The sequence below is a fragment of the Chiloscyllium plagiosum genome, unplaced genomic scaffold, assembly GCF_037043375.1.
Source record: "Chiloscyllium plagiosum isolate Xiang-an unplaced genomic scaffold, Cpla_swu_hap1 HiC_scaffold_8, whole genome shotgun sequence".
Lineage (NCBI taxonomy): Eukaryota > Metazoa > Chordata > Chondrichthyes > Orectolobiformes > Hemiscylliidae > Chiloscyllium > Chiloscyllium plagiosum.
Window position 1 is genome coordinate 8,813,819 of NW_028270146.1, and position 23,186 is coordinate 8,837,004.

Sequence of the window (23,186 nt, forward strand, 5' to 3'; positions counted from 1 at the left end):
CCTGGGGTTGGGGAGTCCAGAACTAGAGAGCAAAGGTTTAGGGTGAGAGGGGAAAGATATAAAAGAGATTTAAGGGGCAACTTTTTCACGCAGAGGGTGGTACATGTATGGAATGAGCTGCCAGAGGACACGGTGGAGACTGGTACAATTGCAACATTTAAGAGGCATTTGGATGGGTATATGAATAGAAAGGGTTTGGAGGGATATGGGCCGGGTGCTGGCAGGTGGGACTAGATTGGGTTGGGATATCTGGTCGGCATGGACGGGTTGGACCGAAGGGTCTGTTTCCATGCTGTACATCTCTATGACTCTAATTGCCTTTCCCCCGGCTTTAACTCTTGCCCTGCGGTATATGCGTATCCCTTTCTATTACTAAAGTAAACACAACTGAATAGTGGTCACTGTCACCAACATGCTCACCTACCTCCAAATCTAACACCTGGCTGGGTTCATTACCCAGTACCAAATCCAATGTGGCCTCGCCTCTTGTTGGCCTGTCTACACACTGTCTCAGGAAACTGTGTCTAAAGTATTGAACTATAGTACCCCCAGTCAATATTTAGAAAATCAAAGTCCCCTGTAACAACTACCCTGTCACTCTCACTGCTATTGAGGATCATCTTTGCTATCCTTCCCTCTATATCTCTGGAACTATTCGGAGGCCTATAGAAACCTCCCAACAGGGTGACCTCTCCTTTTCTGTTTTAATCTTAGCCCATACTACCTCAGTTGATGATTCCTCAAATGTCCTTTCTGCCACCATAAAACTGCCCTTGACGAACAATGCCTCACTCCCCCCTCTTTTACTATCTTTTCTGTCCTTACTGAAACATCTAAATCCTGAAACCTGCAACATTCCTGTCTCTGTTCTACCCATGTCTCTGAAATGACCACAATATCAAAATCCCAGGTACCAACCCATGCTGCAAGTTCAAAATTGATTACTCCTTACCCCCTCCCCCCAGCCCTTTCTAACATTATTTCAGCTGCCATCAGTTTTGAGGAAAGATCACTGGACCTGAAATGTTAACTCTGATTTTTTTTTTCCACAGATGCTGCCAGACCTGCTGAGCTTTTCCAGCAACTTCTGTTTTTGGTTTGAGCAGCTAATTGGGTCATGGTGAATGGTCAGGTCTATCAGTTCCTGGATGCTGAAGCAGCCAATTGTTGCTCTGTCCTAAATCAGCCTTTACCCTTGATCATGACACATTGAATCCTCCCGTCCTTTTCACTTTTCCATAATTACAAACTAATGGACAGTGCATTCAGCATGTGAATATATTGATATTTACTCCCCAATCTGAGCTCATGTTGGAATTGTTGATGCTTCTTACTCCTAACCCTCTATTTACCCCAACTCTGAACTTGTTTCAAACCTGTTCAAGCTCTAACTTCTTTTGGTCCTGACCAAAGGTCATTCTGTCTGAAACATTAACTCTGTTTTTCTCCCTCCACAGGTACTGCACAAGTGTTCATAGCGTTCTCTGTTTTATTAAACATTAAAGAATCACAGTCTCTGACATGTTGTTGGCCTGCAGTTTCCTGGTCCTAATAGCGTTCTCTTTCCTCCGCAATGTGGCAAGTAAGATATCTCTGCGTGCTGTCTCATTCACAAAACAATACAGGATTGGATCCAGAATGCAGTTCAAGCAGATGAGAGCCACTGATAGTCGATAAGGGATGAAGATGTGTTGTACAACATTGCAGTCCTTCTCCATGATGCTTCGGACCAACAACATGGCATGGTAGGGGAAGAAGCAGATGGTGAACCCCACTGTAATGCTCAGCATCAGTTTCACTGCCCTTCTCTTCTCATGGTGCAGTGTGGAGATACTGTTGCTCACCGAGTTGTAAATGCTGCAGTAGAAGATGAAGATCAGAGCAAATGGGAGCAGGAATCCAAAGGCAATCCTGAAATAGTTGAGATTTGCTTTCCAAGGCTCGATGGGGTAGATATCGTAGCATAACTTGTGACTTTTGGAATTGTTGGAAATCTCTGGTTGGATCAACAGTTCAAGATTGAAAGCTGATTGGCTGAGCCAGGCAACACAGCTAATTGTGATTGCTGTCCTAATTGTGCGGAATCTAGTCGTTCTCAGGGGATGAACCACCCCGAGATAACGGTCAAAGGAGATACAGCACAGGAAAGCGGAGCTCGCATATAAATTGGTGTGGGTCAAAAAGGAGCAGATCTGACACATGGTAGCTCCAGCCCTCCAGTTGTCATCATGCAGAGTGAAATCGATCCAGAAAGGCAGGGTTAGTATGTAGAGTAGATCAGCTACAGTTAGATTGAAGAGGTATATTCCCAGTTCATTCTTGCGCCTCACTTGTTTATAGGCTGCGTACAGGGCAATGCAGTTTATGGGCAGGCCCAGGATGAACACCAAGACATAGACAATTGAAAATAACCATTGGTCGAAGGAATATTGAATGGTGCATGTATCATTCTATTGATAAAATCAAGAAAAGAGTGAGTGAGAGATGGAGGAGAGAGAGATATACACATATACTCAACAGGAAACCTACAGGAACCTCACCCAACTAGCACTTCCTCATTCTGGTAAAAACAATGACTGCAGATGCTGGAAATCAGATTCTGGATTAGTGGTGCTGGAAGAGTACAGCAGTTCAGGCGGAATTCGAGGAGCAGGAAGATCGACATTTCAGGCAAAAGCCCTTCATCAGGAATACAGGCAGAGAGCCTGAAGGGTGGAGAGGAGGATGGGGGTGGGGAGAAAGTAGCATAGAGTACAATGGGTGAGTGGGGGAGGGGATGAAGGTGATAGGTTAGGGAAGAGGGTGGAGTGGATAGGTGGAAAAGAAGATAGGCAGGTAGGACAAGTCCTGGGAACAGTGCTGAGCTGGAAGTTTGGAACTATGGTGAGGTGGGGGAAGGGGAAATGAGGAAACTGGTGAAGTCTACACTGATACCCTGGGGTTGAAGTGTTCCGAGGCAGAAGATGAGGCGTTCTTCCTCCAGGCGTCTGGTGGTGAGGAAGCGGCGGTGAAGGAGGACCAGGACCTCCATGTCCTCGGCAGAGTGGGAGGGGGAGTTGAAATGTTGGGCCACAGGGCGGTGTGGTTGATTGGTGCGGGTGTCCCGGAGATGTTCCCTAAAGCGCTCTGCTAGGAGGCGTCCAGTCTCCCCAATGTAGAGGAGACTGCATCGGGAGCAACGGATACAATAAATGATATTAGTGGATGTGCAAGTAAAACTTTGATGGATGTGGAAGGCTCCTTTAGTGCCTTGGATGGAGGTGAAGGAGGAAGTGTGGGCGCAGGTTTTGCAATTCCTGCGGTGGCAGGGGAAGGTGCCAGGACGGTAGGGTGGGTTATTAGGGGGCGTGAACCTGACCAGGTAGTCATGGAGGGAACGGTCTTTGCAGAAGGCGGAAAGGGGTGGGGAGGGAAATATATCCCTGGTGGTGGGGTCTTTTTGGAGGTGGCGGAAATGTCGGCGGATGATTTGGTTTATGCGAAGGTTGGTGGGGTGGAAGGTGAGCACCAGGGGCGTTCTGTCCTTGTTACGGTTGGAGGGGTGGGGTCTAAGGGCGGAGGTGCGGGATGTGGACGAGATGCGTTGGAGGGCATCTTTAACCACGTGGGAAGGGAAATTGCAATCTCTAAAGAAGGAGGCCATCTGGTGTGGTCTGTGGTGGAACTGGTCCTCCTGGGAGCAGATACGGCGGAGGCAGAGGAATTGGGAATACGGGATGGCATTTTTGCGGGAGGTAGGGTGGGAAGAGGTGTAATCCAGGTAGCTGTGGGAGTCGGTGGGTTTGTAAAAAATGTCGGTATCAAGTCAGTCGTCATTAATGGAGATGGAGAGGTCCAGGAAGGGGAGGGAGGTGTCAGAGATGGTCCAGGTAAATTTAAGGTCAGGGTGGAATGTGTTGGTGAAGTTGATGAATTGCTCAACCTCCTCGCGAGAGCACGAGGTGGCGCCAATGCAGTCATCAATGTAGCGGAGGAAGAGGTGGGGAGTGGTGCCAGTGTAATTACGGAAGATCGACTGTTCTACGTAGCCAACAAAGAGACAGGTATAGCTGGGGCCCATACGTGTGCCCATGGCTACCCCTTTGGTCTGGAGGAAGTGGGAGGATTCAAAGGAGAAATTGTTAAGGGTGAGGACCAGTTCGGCCAAATGAATGAGAGTGTCGGTGGAAGGGTACTGTTCGGGACGTCTGGAGAGGAAGAAACGGAGAGCTTGGGGGCGCTGGTCATGGCGGATGGAGGTGTAGAGGGATTGGATATCCATGGTGAAGATGAGGCGTTAGGGGCCGGGGAAACGGAAGTCTTGGAGGAGGTGGAGGGCGTGGGTGGTGTCTCGAACGTATGTGGGGAGTTCCTGGACTGGGGGGATAGGACAGTGTCGAGGTAGGTAGAGATGAGTTCAGTGGGGCAGGAGCAGGCTGAGACAATGGGTCGGCCAGGGTGGTCAGGCTTGTGGATCTTGGGAAGGAGGTAGAACCGGGCAGTGCGGGATTCCCGGACTATGAGGTTGGAAGCTGTGGATGGGAGATCTCCTGAGGTGATGAGGTTCTGTATGGTTTGGGAGATGATGGTTTGGTTATGAGGGTTGGGGTCATGGTTGAGAGGGCGGTAGGAAGAGATGTCCTCGAGTTGACGTTTGGCTTCAGCGGTGTAGAGGTCAGTGCGCCAGACTACCACTGCGCCCCCTTTATCCGCTGGCTTGATGGTGAGGTTGGGATTGGAGCAGAGGGATTGGAGGGCTGCGCGTTGTGAGGATGAGAGGTTGGAGTGGGGGAGGGGGGTAGACAGGTTGAGGCGGTTAATGTCCCGACGGCAGTTGGAAAAGAAGAGGTCGAGGGCAGGTAATAGGCCAGCGCGGGGTGTCCAGGCGGATGCAGTGTGTTGGAGGTGGGCGAAGGGGTCCTCGGAAGGTGGGCGGGAGTCCTGATTATGAAAGTAAGCTCGGAGGCGGAGGAAGAAGTGTTCGACTTCACGGCGTGTATTAAATTCATTGATGCGTGGACGGAGGGGGATGAAGGTGAGTCCTTTGCTGATCGTTCGTCCTCAGTGAGGGGAAGGTCTGGGGGGATGGTGAAAACTCGGCAGGGCTGGGAGCTGGGATCTGGTATGGGTGTGGAGCTGGGAGTGGGGGCGGAGCCGGTAACTGGAGTGGGTGTGATGGTGGGGGAATGGGGGTAGAGTCATGAGCAGGGGTGGTGTTCCCCTCGGGGGCCGGGAATGGTGACAGTGGGATCTGTGGGGGCCGTCTCAGCAGAATGCAAGCACTTCCTCATGTCTAAGTACAGACACTTACCAGAATAATCCAGCATGGGACCAATGCTTATGCCTGAAATGTCGACTCCCCTACTCGTCGGATGCTGCCTGACCAGCTGTGCATTTCCAGCACCACACTCTCGACTCTGTTCTTCAGCATCTGCATTCCACGCTTTCTCAAAGATTCCTTGGAGTGCAGGTTCATAGCTCCTTGAAAGTGGAGTCGCAGTAGGTAGGATAGTGAAGAAGGCGTTTGGTCTGCTTTCCTTTATTGGTCAGAGTATTGAGTACAGGAGTTGGGAGGTCATGTTGCGGCTGTACAGGACATTGGTTAAGCCACTGTTGGAATATTGCGTGCAATTCTGGTCTCCTTCCTGTCAGAAAGATGTTGTGAAACTTGAAAGGGTTCAGAAAAGATTTACAAGGATGTTGCCAGGGTTGGAGGATCTGAGCTACAGGGAGACGCTGAACAGGCTGGGGCTGTTTTCCCTGGAGTGTCGGAGACTGAGGGGTGATCTTATAGAGGTTAACAAAATTATGAGGGGCATGGATAGGGTAAATAGACAAAGTCTTTTCCCTGGGGTCGGGGAGTCCAGAACTAGAGGGCATAGGTTTAAGGTGAGAGGAGAAAGATATAAAAGAGACCTAAGGGTCAACCTTTTCACACAGAGGGTGGTACGGGTATGGAATGAGCTGCCAGAGGAAGTGGTGGAGGCTGGTACAATTGCAACATTTAAAAGGAATTTGGATGGGTATATTGAATAGGAAGGGTTTGGAAGGATATGGGTCGGGTGCTGGCAGGTGGGACTAGATTGGGTTGGGATATCTAGTTGGCATGGATGGGTTGGACCGAAGGGTCTGTTTCCATGCTGTACATCTCTATGACTCTATATGGAATCCAGGGGCAGTTAGCCATTTGGATACAAAATTGGCTCTAAGTAGAAGACTGAGGATGGTGGTGGAGGATTGCTTTTCAGACTGGAGGCCTTACACCCGCAGTGTGCTGCAAGGATCGGTGCTGGGTCCACAGCGTTTTCTCATTACATAAAGATTTGGATGAGAATATAGTAGGTATGGTTAGTAAGTTTGCAGATGACACCAAAATTGGAGACATAGTGGACAGTGAAGAAGGTTACCTCAGAGCACAATGAGATCTTGATCAAATGACCCAATGGGCCGATGAGTGCCAGATGGAGTTTAAACTTGATATATGTGAGGCGTTCAATTTTGGAAAGGCAGATCAGAGTAGGGGGTTACATACTTAATGGTAGGGTCCTGAGGAATGTTGCTGAACAAAGAGATCTTGGAGTGCAGGTTCCTTGAAGGAGGAGTCACAGGTAGACAGTGCAGTGGAGAAGGCATTTGAATATAGGAGTTGGGTTGTCATGTTGTGGTTGTAGAGGCTACATCAGTTGGACCGCTATTGGAATACTGCATTCAATTCTGGCCACCCTGCTATAAGAAAGATGTTATGAAACTTGAAAGGGTTCAGAAAAGAATGTTGCCAGGGTTGGAGGATCTGAGCTACAGGGAGAGGCTGAACAGGCTGGGGCTGTTTTACCTGGAGCATCGAAGGCTGAGGGGTGACCTTATAGAGGTTTATAAAATCACGAGGCGTTTGGATAGGATAAATAGACAAGGTCTTTTTCCCAGGGTAGGGGAATCAAAGTTAGAGGGCATGGGTTTAGAGTGAGAGGGGAAAGATTTAAAAGGAACCTAAGGGGCAACTTTTTCACACAGAGGGTGGTGCATGTATGGAATGAGCTGCCAGAGGAAGTGGTGGACGTTGGTACAATTACAGCATTTAAAAGGCATCTGGATGGGTATATGAATAGGAAGGGTTTGGAGGGATATGGGCCAAGTGCTGGCAGGTGGGACTAGATTAGGTTAGGATATCTGGTTGGTGTGGACGAGTTGGACCGAAGGGTCTGTTTCCATATTGTACATTTCCATGACTATGTGACTACTTGCTTGACACCAAACTCATAACAATAAGATCATAAGAAATGAGAGCTGACGTAGGCCATTCAGCCTATCGAAGAGGATTTGGAAGAAGACTCCCAGGAGAACAGTGGAAATGCTTTATTTTAGGAATGTCCTCTTAACATTCCCGATGAAGTAAAATATCACGGTAACTCATGAGAGATCCTAGCTTGTGACAGATTAAAATGGAGAAGGATAATTTGAGAAAATATCAAAGATATTATGAAAATTTGTTTGGGAACCTGAATTGCCAATGTTGAGGAATTGGAGAGAACACACAAGCCTCCCAATAGCTCATCCACATGTCCTTTCAATCACCAGCTAAACCAAATGTGACAAATCCTACATTGGGAGAAAGTGAGGACTGCTGATGCTGAAGATCAGAGTCAAAGAGTGTGGTGCTGGAAAAGCACAGCCGCTCAGGCAGCATCCGAGAAGCAGGAGAATCGACGTTTCGGGATTCCTGATGAAATCCTATGTTAGGTATACCTGCCATTTCAGACCCATCAAACTGCAATGGAACAAGTCATCCTTGAACACAATGGATTATTTTCAAAGAAAAAGAAATTGGATTGAAATTGTTGCTAGAAATGACCAACTAACACTTCACACATTCAAATGACTCCTATGTGGATAGCTGATGAATTATTCAAGTTGTTTTAAATAGCTTAACTGTTCTAATGAAAATATAGAGAAATGTTTTACAAACATAACCAACATGCATCTCCCTCAATACCAACAGTAATTTGTCGCTTTATATTTTAAAAGATGTATAAGATGTTTCGTGTACAAATTGGTATCAGAAATGGAAATGATATTGAGATGTGATAACTTATCAGATTCAGTACTATGAATTTCTTTAGATAGCAGTCAAAAGGTTCAAAAAAGTCATGTCTATCTGCAGTACAAAGTCATAACTGCCAGAAGGGAAATGAAAGTATTTTAACTCAATGACAGCAAACAAACAGCGATATATTTCCAAGTCAGCAGCATATTTGAATGGCTTGGGAAGGAACACCAGGGCGTGGTGTTGCATGTATCTGCTGCCCTTGTCCTTCTCGGTGCGAGGAGTCTCTGGTTTGGAAGGTGCTATCAAAAGAGCCTCAGGGAGTTGTTGCAGTGAGTCTTGCAGGGAGTACACACCGCTACTACTGAATGTCAGTGATGGAGGGAGTGGATGTTTGTGGACGTGGTGCCAATCAAGTGGCTGCTTTGTCCTGGATGGTGTCAAATTTCTTGATTGCTGTTGGAGCTGCCCCCATCCAGGCAAGTGGGGAGTATTCCATCACATTCCTGACTTGAGGCTTATAGGTAAGAACGCCAATATTTCACACCTTGTGTTATAACTGTTACTTGCTGCTTGTTAGTCCAAGCCTGAATATTGCCAGGTCTTGCTATATTAGGATATGGACATCAGTTCAGGCAGCATCCGAGGAGCAGTAAAATCGACGTTTCGGGCAAAAGCCCTTCTTGATGAAGGGCTTTTGCCTGAAATGTCGATTTTACTGCTCCTCTGATGCTGCCTGAACTGCTGTGCTTTTCCAGCACCACTCCACTCCAGAATCTGGTTTCCAGCATCTGCAGTCATTGTTTTTTATCCATTAGGACATGGTCTGCTTCAGCATCTGTGAAGTCATGAATGGTGTTGAATGTTGTGCAATCATTAGTGAACACTCTGAATTCTTTCTTTATGATGGAACAAAGGTAATTAATGAAAAGAGCCACAGGGAAAGGTTGAGCAGGCTGGGGCTGTTTTCCCTGCAGGCTGAGGGGTGACCTTTTGGAGGCTCATAAAATCATGAGGGGTATGGATAAGGTAAATAGACAAGAACATTTTCCCAGGATAAGGGAGTCCAAAGCTCGAGGGCATAGTTTTAGGGTGAGAGGGGCAAGATACAAAAGGGACCCAAGAGATAACTTTTTTGTGCAGAGGGTGGTGCCAGAATGAGCTGCCAGAAGAAGTGGTGGATGCTGCTACAATTACAACATTTAAAAGGCATCTGGATGGGTACACGAATAGGAAGGGTTTAGAGGGATATGGGCCGGGTGCTGGCAAATAGGACTAGATTAGGTTAGGACATCTGGGTGGATGGGCAAGTTAGATCGAAGGGTCTGTTTCCGTGCTGTACATCTCTATGACTCTATGACTGGAGACCGTTGCACCTTGGACATTCCTCTGAGGAACTCCTATAGTGATATCCTCGGATTGAGATGATTGACCTCCAACAATCATAATCATCTTCCTTTTGTGCTAAGCATAGAACATTACAGCGCAGTACAGGCCCTTCGGCCCTCGATGTTGCGCCGACCTGTCATACCAATCTGAAGCCCATCTAACCTACACTATTCCATGTACGTCCATATGCTTGTCCAATGATGACTTAAATGTACTTAAAATTGGTGAATCTACTACCGTTACAGGCAAAGCATTCCATACCCTTACTACTCTCTGAGTAAAGAAACTACCTCTGACATTTGTCCTATATCTATCACCCCTCAATTTAAAGCTATGCCCCCTCGTGCTCGCCGTCACCATACTTGGAAAAAGGCTCTCCCTGTCCACCCTATCTAACCCTCTGATTATCTTATATGTCTCTATTAAGTCATCTCTCAACCTCCTTCTCTCTAACGAAAACAGCCTCAAGTCCCTCAGCCTTTCCTCGTAAGACCTTCCTTCCATACCAGGCAACATCCTAGTAAATCTCCTCTGCACCCTTTCCAAAGCTTCCACATCCTTCTTATAATGCGGTGACCAGAACTGTACACAATACTCCAAGTGCACCAACACCAGAGTTTTGTACAGCTGCAGCATAACCTCATGGTTCCGGAACTCGATCCCTCTACTAATAAAAGCTAAAACACTGTATGCCTTAACAACCCTGTCAACCTGGGTGGCAACTTTCAAGGATCTGTGTACCTGGACACCGAGATCTCTCTGCTCATCTGCACTACCAAGAATCTTACCATTAGCCCAGTACTTTGCATTCCGGTTACTCCGACCAAAGTGAATCACCTCACACTTGTCCGCATTAAACTCCATTTGCCACCTCTCAGCCCAGCTCTGCAGCTTATCTATGTCTCTCTGTAACCTACTACATCCTTCGTCACTATCCACAACTCCACCGATCTTAGTGTCATCTGCAAATATACTAACCCACCCTTCTACGTCCTCATCCAGGTCGTTTATAAAAATGACGAACAGCAGTGGACCCAACACTGACCTTTGCAGTACACCACTGGTAACTGGACTCCAGGATGAACATTTCCCATCAACCACCACCCTCTGTCTTCTTTCAGCAAGCCAATTACTGATCCAAACTGCTATATCTCCCACAATCCCATTCCTCCGCATTTTGTACAATAGCCTACTGTGGGGAACCTTATCGAACGCCTTGCTGAAATCCATATACACCACATCAACTGGTTTACTCTCATCTACCTGTTTGGTCACCTTCTCAAAGAACTCAATAAGGTTTGTGAGGCATGACCTACCCTTCACAAAACCGTGCTATCCCTAATCAAATTATTCTTTTCTAGATGATTATAAATCCTGTATCTTTAAACCTTTTCCAACACTTTACCAACAACTGAAGTAAGGCTCACTGGTCTATAATTGCCAGGATTGTCTCTACTCCCCTTCTTGAACAGGGGAACCACATTTGCTATCTTCCAGTCTTCTGGCACTATTCCTGTAGACAATGACGATTTAAAGATCAATGCCAAAGGCTCGGCAATCTCCCCCCTGGCTTCCCAGAGGATCCTAGGATAAATCCCATCCGGCCCAGGGGACTTATCTATTTTCACACTCTGCAGGATTTCTAATACCTTTTCCTTGTGAACCTCAATCCCACCCAGTCTAGTAGTCTGTATCTCAGTATTCTCCTCAATAACATTGTCGTTTTCTAGAGTGAAACCTGTCATTTAGTGCTTCCCCTATCTCCTCTGACTCCACACACAACTTCCCACTACTATCCTTGATTGGCTCTAATCTTACTCTCGTCATTCTTTTATTCCTTAAATACCTATAAAAAGCCTTAGGGTTTACCTCGATCCTATCTGCCAACAACTTCTCATGTCTCCTCCTGGCTCTTCTGAGTTCTCTCTTTAGGTCTTTCCTGGCTACCTTGTAACCCTCAAGCGCCCTAACTGAGCCTTCACATCTCATCCTAACATAAATCTTCTTCTTCCTCTTGACCAGAGATTCCACTTCCTTCGTAAACCGCAGCTCCCGCGCTCTACAGCTTCCTCCCTACCTGACAGGTACATACTTATCTAGGACACAAGGAGCTTTTCCTTGAATAAGCTCCACATTTCTAATGTGCCCATCCCTTGCAGTTTCCTTCTCCATCCTATGCTTCCTAAATCTTGCCTAATCGCATTGTAATTGCCTTTCCCCCAGCAGTAACTCTTGCCCAGTGGTATACACCTATCCCTTTCTATCACTAAAGTAAACATACCAGAATTGTGATCGCTATCACCAAAGTGCTCACCTGCTTCCAAGTTTAACACCTGGCTGGGCTCATTACCCAGTACCAAATCTAATGTGGCTTCGCCCCTTGTTGGGTTGTCTACATACTGTGTCAGGAAGCCCTTCTGCAAACACTGGACAAAAACTCATACTATGATGTTCCCAGTCAATATTTGGAATTGAGAATCATCTTTGCTATCCTTTCCTCTACATCTCTGGAACTATTCGGAGGCCTATAGAAAACTTCCAACAGGGTGACCTCTTCTTTCCTGTTTCTAACCTCAGCCCATACTACCTCAGCTGACGAGTCCTCAAACATTCTTTCTGCAACTGTAATACTGTCCTTGATCAACAATGCCACACCTCCCCCTCTTTTACTGTCTTCTCTGTTCTTACTGAAACATCATGACTCCAACCAATTGGGAATTTTACCCTGGACTCTCACTAACTCCAGTTTTGCTATGGCTCCCTGATGTCATATTTGGTCAAATTTATATTGAGGTCAAGGACAGCCACTATCACTGTGTTTGAGCCAAGGCTCAAGTGAGGTTAGAAACTAAGTGGCCCTGGGGGAACCCAAACTGGGCATCACTGAGCAGGTTATTGCTGAGCAGGTGCTGCTTGATAGCACGGTTGGTGACCCCTTCCAGCACTTTACTGATGATTGAGAGTAGACTGATGGGGCAGTAGCCTCCCACATTAAATTTGTCCTGCTTTGTGTGAACAGGACAAATCTGAGCAATTTTCTGCATTGCTTCACTACTGAAAAATTTCTGAATGGCAAACAGAAAATGCTGAAAGTGGTAATCCTGTTTTACACACAGACACAGACACACCCACATACAAACACATACACTCGCCCCACACACATACACACACCCACCCCCCATCCCCCCAGAAGGAGAACTTGTCCAATATTCATCATTGAGTCAACATCACTAAAATAGATGATCTGATCATGTTCTAGAAGGACAAGGTCAGCAGATACATGGGAACACCATCAACTGCAAGTTCTCCTCCAAGTCACTCACCATCCTGTGATGATACTGTGGCTTTAAGAGTTTTTTTTTCTGTTAAAATAGAGGCTTTAAGACAGAGGCACCAACCTGTCCAGTTAGAAAGCCAATGAATTAAACAGCTTGTGAGGTCTTGGGTTTTTTTTTAAAGTTGTAACAATAGGAGCCTGAATGGGTGTGGTCAAACTCCCATGGAACCAGGATCTTTAGTTTAGCTTTCAGCAGTTACTGTTGGGGTCATGAAGAAGTGGAAACTACTTTTCCCCTCTCTCAGTTAGAGTCAACAGCTGGGGGCTCTCTGCCTGTTACAGGAGTTGCATGTGAGACAACCTGTTATCTGAATTTGCCGTTTGCCAAGGGTATGTTTATGGGATGTTACTATATTGGAATAGTTAATAGTTACTGTATCTATTATTCTGTTATGTTTTCCAATAGATTCAAGTTATCCTTATTCCTTCTTTCTTTTGTTGTATTTTAACTATAGTGGATGAATAAAGTGTGTTTTGCTTCAAATCTGATTTGACCCTAGAACTCTGTGGGAAGCTAGAGAAGTGATTGCTGGGCCTCTTACTGAGATACTTGTATCATTGGTAGTCACAGGTGAGGTGCTGAAAGACTGGAGGTTGACTAACATGGTGCCACTGTTTAAGAAAGGTGTTAAGGATAAGCCAGGGAACTATAGACCGGTGAGCCTGACCTCGGTGGTGGGCAAATTGTTGGAGGGAATCCTGAGGGACAGAATGTACATGTATTTGGAAAGGCAAGGACTGATTAGGGATAGTCAACATGGCTTTGAGTGTGGGAAATCATGTCTCACAAACTTGATTGAGTTTTATGAAGAAGTAACAAAGAGGATTGATGAGGGCAGAGCGGTAGATGTGATCTATATGGACTTCAGTAAGGCTTTTGACAAGCTTCCCCATGGGAGACTGATTAGCAAGGTTAGATCTCACGGAATACAGGGAGAACTAGCCATTTGAATACAGAACTGGCTCATAGGTAGAAGACAGAGGGTGGTGGTGGAGGGTTGTTTTTCAGACTGGAGGCCTGTGACCAGTGGAGTGCCACAAGGATCGGTGCTGGGTCCACCACTTTTCATCACTTTTTTTCTTTCTTTCTCCCCCACACTCCCGCCTAACTACAGTAGTGCTTATACTTTTCCCCAGCACCCATCTGGTGTGTGTGCAGGTGTGAGACACAATGAAAGACAACAGGTGTACAAATCTTTATTCAATTTCCACCACCAGAAAGAAAGGAAACACCCGAGTGGCCAGTGACAAGCAGTGCCCTTCACATCAGAGGGCAGTGCTGCGTGATCAAACAGTGAAGGGGGAGGGCAGGGACTAAATCAAAATAGAGTTGTGGGGGAAATAATACACTCCACTCCCTGCGGCGCCCACCTCTCCCTGAACAACTCCAGGGTGTTGGTGGACACCGCGTGCTCCTTCTCCAGGGACACCAAGGCTCGGATGTAGCCGTGGAAGAGGGGCAGGCAGTCGGCCCTAACGACTCTCTCCACAGCCCACTGCCTGGACCTGTTTATGGCCAGTTTGGTCGGGCCCAGGAGCAGAACTTTTTGCCATTTATATAAATGATTCAGATGTGAGCATAAGAGGTATAGTTAATAAGTTTGCATATGACACCAAAATTGGAGGTGTAGTGAATAGCAAAGAAGGTTATCTCAGATTACAACGGGATCAATTCAGATGGGCCAATGGGCTGAGAAGTGGCAGATGGAGTTTAATTCAGATAAATGCGAGGTGCTGCATTTTGGAAAAGCAAATCTTAGCAGGACTTATACACTTAATGGTAAGGTCCTAGGGAGTGTTGCTGAACAAAGAGACCTTGGAGTGCAGGTTCATAGCTCCTTGAAAGTGGAGTTGCAGGTAGATAAGATAGTGAAGAAGGTGTTTGGTATGCTTTCCTTTATTGGTCAGAGTATTGAGTACAGGAGTTGGGAGGTCATGTTGTGGCTGTGCAGGACATTGGTTAGGCCACTGTTGGAATATTGCGTGCAAATCTGGTCTCCTTCCTATCGGAAAGGTATTGTAAAACGTGCAAGGGTTCAAAAAAGATTTACACGGATGTTGCCAGGCTTGGAGGATTTGAGCTACAGGGAGAGGCTGAACAGGCTGGGGCTGTTTTCTCTGGAGCATCGGAGGCTGAGGGTGACCTTATAGAGTTTATAAAATCATGAGGGGCATGGATAGGGTAAATAGACAAAGTCTTTTCTCTGGGGTGGGAGTGTTCAGAACTAAAGGGCATAGGTTTAGGGTGAGAGGGGAAAGATATAAAAGAGACCTAAGGGGCTACTTTTTCATGCAGAGGGTGGTACATGTATGGAATGAGCTGCCAGAGGATGTGGTGGAGGCTGGTACAATTGCAACATTTAAGAGGCATTTGGATGGGTATATGAATAGGAAGGGTTTGGAGAGATATGGGCCAGGTACTGGCAGGTGGGTTTAGATTGGGTTGGGATATCTGGGCAGCATGGATGAGTTGGACTGAAAGGTCTGTTTCCATGCTGTTCGTCTCTATGACTCTAATTGCATTGCATCTGAAACATGTTACATTTATCTTTAAAATAGGAAAAAGATAGGGTCCAATTTGGTCTGGTTCATAACCATCCTGACTTGGAAATCTATCGCTGCTTGTTCAGTCTGACTGGATCAGAATCCTGGAATTCCTTCCCTCAGGGCATTGTGGGTCTACCTACAGCACACAGACCTCAGTGTGAAGAAGTGAACATGTGAATAAAAAATATCATGATCACATTACTGATACTTTTTTATTTATTCATGGGACATGGGTGTCACTAGCTGGGCCCACCATTTACTGCCCGTCCCAGTTGCCCCTTGAGAAGGTGGGGGTGAGCTGCCTTCTTGAACCGCTGCAGGCCATGTGCTGCAGGTAGACCCACAATGCCTTGAGGAAGGGAATTCCAGGATTTTAACTCATGAGATCATGTTGTGTTCAATTTGCAATTGGCTGTCGTATGCTCCATTGGAACAGTGCCTACACTTCAATGAACACTGCTTTATCAGCTGGAATACTCCAAGAAAGATGGTATTAAAATGCAAGTTGCTCAATTGTTGACTTTCATATTCACCCAATACTTCTTCAGAGTAATTAAAAATACAAAGCACTTGTTTATTTTATTTCCCCAACTAATTTTCAGGAAGTGGGTGTTGCTGGCAAAGCGAGCACATTTTATTGCACATTCCCCAAATGTCCTTGAGAAGGTGGTGGTGAGCTGTCTTTCTGAACTACTGCAATGTACAGTAGGTTGTTGTTAGGCAGAGAAATGAAAGATTATCGAATGTCAATGCGAATGTGGAATTCAAACTACAGCCGGGATCAGCTAGGTTAGTATTGAATGGCAAAGCAAACTCAATAATCTAATGGTCTATTTCTAGAGGGATTAATAGAGTTTTGAAGTACAAAAGCAGGAAGGTTATATTCTACATGTATAAGACACTTGTACAGCCTCAGCTGGCATATAGCGTACTTTATTGGTGCTGCCTCACAAACTAAACCCCTTTTGTTAAGAGAAAACTTCTCTTTTGAATAAACGCCTGACTCTTTGAAATGAAGCCAAATGGTCCCTGGTCTGTCTTTTCTGTCAGTTGCAAACTCAACAGAACAAACTTTCTATCAATTCACACAACTATCCTGTTAGGCACTTGACTGGACCATATGCTTTCTTGGAATTGATGTATTAAGTTATAAGACCATACGACATAGAAGCAGTAATTAGGCCATTCAGCCCATCAAGTCAGCTCCACCATTCAATCATAGTTGATAAATTTCTCAAACCCATTCTCCTGGCTTCTCCCCATAACCCTTGATCCCTTTGACAAACAAGAACCTATCTATCTCCGTCTTAATTATACTGTTTCAAATGACTTTCTGACCAAAACAAAAAAAATTACCTTCTTAGAATGTAAGTCAAATTCTCCTTAAAAAATTTCAAAATCCAAAATAACAATAATAGATTATACATGCCTTTCAACCTGGATATATACACTTTTACACTTTTGTAGACTGCAGGATAGATTGGGAGTGCAGTTAATAAAGTACTTAATCCTGGGTTTTATCAATAGGGCCACAGATTAAAATAGTAAGGATGTGATGTTGAATTTGTACATGACACTAGTTAAGCTTCAGCTGGAGTATTTTAGAACATGGAACACAGAACATTACAGTGCAGTGCAGGTCCTTCGGCCCTCGATGTTGCGCTGACCTGTGGAACCAATCTGAATTTTGTCCAGTTTTGGGCTTTTGGATGTGAAATTTATGATGAGAGTGCAGAAAAGACGCAGGATGCTTCAGTTATGAAACTTCAGTTATGAAGATAAATCAGAGAAGCTAGGGTAGTTTCCTTTTTTTGCAGCAGAGAGCGGCGGGAGCTGGGCGGAAGTGAAGTCGGAGCACAGAGGCTGTTGGGAAGGTGGGTGAGTGTTATTTAAGTAGGCTTGTTCTAGGCCCCAGGTCCTACACAGTAGGGCCTCCTTCCCACCCCCCTCCTCTAACCTAAATTAAAAGTCCACAGACTTGCAACAAAACACAGGGGTCGAGGGTAGTTTCTATTGAGAAAAGAGCGAGTCTTTGGCTCAGGAGTCTTTGACAAAGAAGTTGAGTGAAGTGATTACGCCACAGTTGAAGAGGGTGAAGACATGACTGCCAAGCTGATTCAGTGTACTGCGTGCATGATGTGGGAGGTCAGGGACTCTGGTGTAGCTGTCTCGTATAACTGTGGAAAGTGTGTACACGTTCAGCTTCTGACAGAGCATATTGCAGCACTGAAGAAAGAACTAAATGACCTCAGGCTCATCCCAGAGAACGAGATCTTTCTGGACAGGACCTTCAGCAAGGTTATTACACCGAGCATACCAGAAGAGAGTAGAAGGGAGAAGACGATGAGGAAGGCAGAGATGAGACAAATGCAAGGGACCCCGGGGGAAGTACCTGTCAGGAACAGGTTGAATCTCTTGGAAACCGTAGAGACAGACATCACTGCCAGTCTGCGAGGCGGTCAGGTCTGCCAATCAGAAATTGGCGTGGAGGCAGAGCCGAGGAGTCAGACATCACACAGAGCCATGGTAATAGGAGATTCCATAGTGAGAGGGACTGAAAGGGGTTTCTGCGGCAACAGGCGGGATTTGAGGATGGTGTGTTGCCTTCCTGGTGCTAGGATTAAGGATATCGCAGACAGAGTGCAGCAAATCCTCAAGGGCGAAGGTGAAGAGCCAGACGTGATGATGCATGTCGGCACAAATGATGTCGGGAAGAAGAGGAGGGACATTCTATAGCGGGACATAGGAGAACTCGGAAAAAGGCTGAAAAGCAGGACGTCCAGGTTATCTCCGGTTTGTTTCCAGTTCCTCGGGCTGGAGAGGACAGGAACAGGGAGATAATGGACTTGAATGTGTGGCTGGGGAACTGGTGCAGGAAGTAAGGATTTAAATTCTTGGATCACTGGGGTATGTTTAGCGGTAAGGATAAATTATACAAGAGGGACGGGTTGCACCTTAATAGGTGGGGGACCAGCATTCTGGCAAGTAGGTTTGCCACTGCAACACAGCTACGTTTAAACTAAATAGCAGGGGGAGGGGACAAACTGGAAGTTTAAGAAGAAAGTTAAAGGGAAAGTTAGAACAAGAGATGTCAAGAAAGACAACGGAATCAATGGAGCAGAAAACTTAAAAAAGGATCATGCCGTAAGGTCAAGTGAAATAGGGATTGATAGGAAGGGTGAGGGGAGTAACAAATTAAAAATATTATATATGAATGCACGAAGCATTAGAAATGAGGTGGATGAGCTTGAAGCTCATTTGGAAATTGGCAGTTACGATGTTGTGGGGATAACGGAGACTTGGCTTCAAGTGGACAGGGCCTGGGAAATTAATATTCAAGGCTATATGTGCTATCGTAAGGACAGACTGACGGGCAGAGGGGGTGAGGTGGCCTTGTTGGTAAGGGATGATATTCAGTCCCTTGCGTGGGGGGGACCTAGAGTCAGGGGATGTAGAGTCAGTGTGGATAGAGCTGAGAAATTCTAAGGGTAGAAAGATCCTAATGGGAGTTATCTACAGGCCCCCATACAGTAGCCTGGATGTAGTGTGTAAGTTGAATAAGGAGCTGAAATTGGCCTGTCGCAAAGATATTACTACAGTTGTTATGGGAGGTTTCAACATGCAGGTAGACTGAGAGAATCAGGATGGTACTGGACCCCAAGAAAGGGAGTTTGTGGAGTGCCTCTGAGGTGGATTTTTAGAACAGCTTGTGCTGGAGCCGACCAGGGAGAAAACAATTCTGGATCTGATGCTGTGCAATGAACCGGATTATTAGGGACCTTGAAGTAAAGGAGCCATTAGGAGGGAGTGACCACAATACAATAAGCTTTAATCTGCTGTTTGAAAGGGAGATGGTATAATCGGAAGTGACAATATTTCAGTTGAATAAGGGGAACTATGGAGCTATGAGGGAGGAGCTGGCCAAAGTTCAATGGTGCAATACCTTAGCAGGGATGGCAGTGGAGCAACAATGGCAGGTATTTCTGTGTATAATGCAGAAGATGCAGGATCAGTTCATTCCAAAGAGGAAGAAAGATCCTAAGGGGAGGCAGGGGTGACGAGGGAAGTTAAGGACCATATAAAGACAAAAGGGAAAAAGTATAACATAGCAAAGATGAGTGGGAAAATGGAGGACTTGGAAAGCTTTTAAAGAACAACAGAGGATAACTAAAAAGGATAAAAGAACTAAAGAGGATAACTAAAACTAAATATGCAAAGAAAAAATAAGGTACGAAGGTAAACTGGCCAAAAATATAAAGGAGGGTGGTAAAGGCTTTTTTAGGTATGTGAAAAGAAAGAAAATGGTTACGACTAAAATTGGGCCCTTGAAGACAGAAACGGGTGAATTTATTACGGGGAATGAAGAAATGGCAGAAGAGTTGAATTGGTACTTTAGATCTGTGTTCACTGGGGACGACATGAGCAATCTCCCAGATGTACTAGTGGCTGAAGGACCTGAACTGAAGGGAATTTATATTTGGCAGGAAATGGTGTTGGAGAGACTGTTAGGTCTGAAGGTTGATAAGTCTCCGGGCCCTGATGGTCTACATCCCAGGGTACTGAAGGAGGTGGCTCGAGAAATCGTGGATGCGTTGGTGATCATTTTCCAATGTTTTATCAATTCAGGATCAGTTCCTGCGGATTGGAGAGTGGCTAATGTTGTCCTACTTTTTAAGAAAGGAGGGAGAGAGAAAAAAGAGAATTATAGACCAGTTAGTCTGACCTCAGTGGTGGGAAAAATGCTGGAGTCAATTATAAAGGACGAAATTACGACACATCTGGATAGCAGTAATAGGATAGGACAGAGTCAGCATGGATTTATGAAGGGGAAATCATGCTTGACTAATCTTCTGGAATTTTTTGAGGATGTAACTCTGAAGATAGACAGGGGAACTCCAGTGGATGTAGTATACTTGGACTTTCGGAAAGCCTTTGATAAAGTCCCACATAGGAGGTTAGTGAGCAAAATTAGGGCACATGGTATTGGGGACAAAATACTGATTTGGATTGAAAATTGGTTGGCTGCCAGGAAACAACAGAGAAGTGATAAACAGCTCCCTTTCGGAATGGCAGGCGGTGACCAGTGGTGTGCCACAGGGATCAGTGCTGGGACCGCAGCTTTTTACAATGTACATTAATGATATAGATGAAGGTATTAAAAGTAATATTAGCAAATTTGCTGATGACACAAAGCTGGACGGCAGGGTGAAATGTGATGAGGATGTTAGGAGATTACAGGGTGACCTGGACAAGTTAGGTGAGTGGTCAGATGCATGGCAGATGCAGTTTAATGTGGATAAATGTGTGGTTATCCACTTTGGCGGCAAGAACAGGAAGGCAGATTACTACCTAAATGGAGTCAAATTAGGTAACGAGACGGTACAACGAGATCTAGGTGTTCTTGTACATCAGTCAATGAAGGCAAGCATGCAGGTACAGCAGACAGTGGGGAAAGCTAATGGCATGCTGTCCTTCATAACAAGAGGAATTGAGTATAGAAGCAAAGAGGTCCTTCTCTAGGTGTACAGGGTCCTGGTGAGACCGCAGTTGGAATATTGTGCGCAGTTTTGGTCTCCGAATTTGAGGAAAGACTTTCTGGCTATTGAGGGAGTGCAGCATAGGTTCACAAGGTCAATTCCAGGAATAGCGGGACTATCTTACGCTGAAAGATTGGAGCAACTGGGCTTGTATATGCTTGAGTTTAGACGGCTGAGAGGGGATCTGACTGAGACATATAAGATTATTAAAGGATTGGACACTCTGGAGGCAGGAAACATGTTTCCGTTGATGGGTGTGTGCCGAACCAGAGGACACAGTTTAAAAATAAGGGGTAGGCCACTTAGAACAGAGTTGAGGAGAAACTTCTTCACCCAGACTAAGAACAAGAGGGTGCAGATTCAAAGTAATAGGGAAAAGGAGCACAAGTGACATGAGGAAAGTCTTTTATGTGCAGATGAATGGTTAAAGATTGGAATGCATTTCCTAAGAGTTTAGAGAATACACTTCGATTAAGAGTTCCAGATGGAATCAGACTGTTTTATGAAATGTTTATGAAGAACATGCAGAGCTATGAGGGGACGGCAAGAGAATAGCACCAGGAGATTAGAGAAAACTTGATTTCATCCAGAGGGTGGTGGGTATCTGGAACTCACTGTCTAAAAGGGTGGCAAAGTTAGGAACACTCCAGATATTTCAGACGTATTTCGATGTACACTTGGAATGGCACAGCATACAAGCTCACAGCATATAACCAAGTGCTGGAAAAAGGTATTAGAGTAGATGGATGTTTGTTGATTGGTGATGGTGTGGACACCAAGGGCCAAAGGGTCATGCTGTAAAAACTCTATGACTCACTATAAGTCTAAGTGAATTACTCATTTGGAGAGTTGACACAGATACGTTTGGAAAGTTTTATGAGTGAGTAAAATGAAGAGTGTCCTGAATTTGGCTGTCAGATAGAAGATCCTGAAGTTGTTTTTCAGCAGTCATATACTGGGGGGAAAGAAGCTTTTTATCTTCACTTTGGGCATTTTTTGTCAAAGTCATGGCAGGTGCTGAATGTGTAAAACAGTTGCTCCTGAGATAGGAAGGTGGTTTAGGACTGTTGAGCTTACCTTGTTGAAAGGAATTTAAGGCTGTCTTTGCTGACACCAGTGCATGTACACTGTGCACCGGTTAAATTTGTGTGAGCAACAGGAATGCGGGGGACACAAATATAAACAATTTGTTGTCACTGTATGTGGGGATAGAGAGAGGAGGCAGAGGAGCAGGGTCTGACAGGGAGGGGACAGGGGAAGCCAATGGGACATGGGTATGAGGGACAAGGGGAGGGTATGGGGGCAAGAGGAGTTGTGAGCCTCCTGGACATTACCTACCCCTTTGCTGCCTGTCCTCTCTCCCTCTTCCTCACACTGCCATCCCGTGTCCTCATACCTGCCCCCCCAACAATTCTCGACCTCTCTCGTTCTACTGCAGTCCCCTACCAACATTCTCTCTGCCCTGTTCCCCTCCCCGTGACCACTCCTCCCTCTGTTGAACTCTGTTTCAAAATCACAATTCTTCTCTTTGCATATGATGTACATAGAACATAGAACATTACAGCGCAGTACAAGCCCTTCAGCCCTCGATGTTGCGCCGCCCTGTCATACTAATCTCTGTCATACTAATTCCTCATAAGACATTCCCTCCATACCAGGCAACATCTAGTAAATGCCCTCTGTACCCTTTCCAAAGCTTCCACAGCTTTCTTATAATGCGGTGACCAGAACTGTACACAATACTCCAAGTGTAGACATTTACATGAACGGTGCACATGCATGTTTCTGGATTAGCACACACATGTGTGGAGTTGCTGTGGGGGTCATGTTATGATTCAGAACCAGACCTCCGGCAGATATATATCAAGGAGACAGCCTAGACCCTACCTTTTATCTTATTTAAAGGCAAGTGTAAAGTGCTGTGTTCTGGATGTAATTCAATTCATCACACTACTTGGCTTTAAGCCAAACACACCTTATTCTTACACTACAGTTTAAATACAAACAAAATAAAGAAGTCTAACTTTTAACACACCCTTGGCCAAGGCAAAGTCAGTAAAACAGATTGTCTCACAGGCAATACTAGCAACAAAGACAGAAAGATGTAACAGCTTTCACAACTGGCTTCAAGACCCCAGCAACTACCGAAAACTAAATTAAAACCCTGGTTCTGTGCGAGCCTGACTCCACCCATTCAGGCTGCTCCTATTGTTCCAACTTAAAAGAAAACCCAAGGCCTCACACACTGTTTACGTTATTGGCTCTGAGTAGACTGCTCTTTACCTCTGTCTCAACCTCTCTTCATAAATAAATTGATAAAATACATCTCTTAAAGTAACATCACAATCAGAAAGAT

The 23,186-nt window shown here is 45.5% G+C and overlaps 1 protein-coding gene across 1 annotated transcript in view; it reads right to left on the bottom strand.

Moving 5' to 3' along the window:
- Positions 1-743: 743 nt before the first annotated feature.
- Positions 744-23,186, bottom strand: part of LOC122553338 (G protein-coupled receptor 4-like) — a 29,601-nt gene continuing 7,158 nt past the window's right edge. The window contains exon 2 of the mRNA XM_043696913.2: positions 744-2,450. Coding sequence (XP_043552848.1) covers positions 1,500-2,450 — 951 coding nt within the window. The 3' untranslated portion in view covers positions 744-1,499. The remainder of the gene's footprint in view (positions 2,451-23,186) is intronic.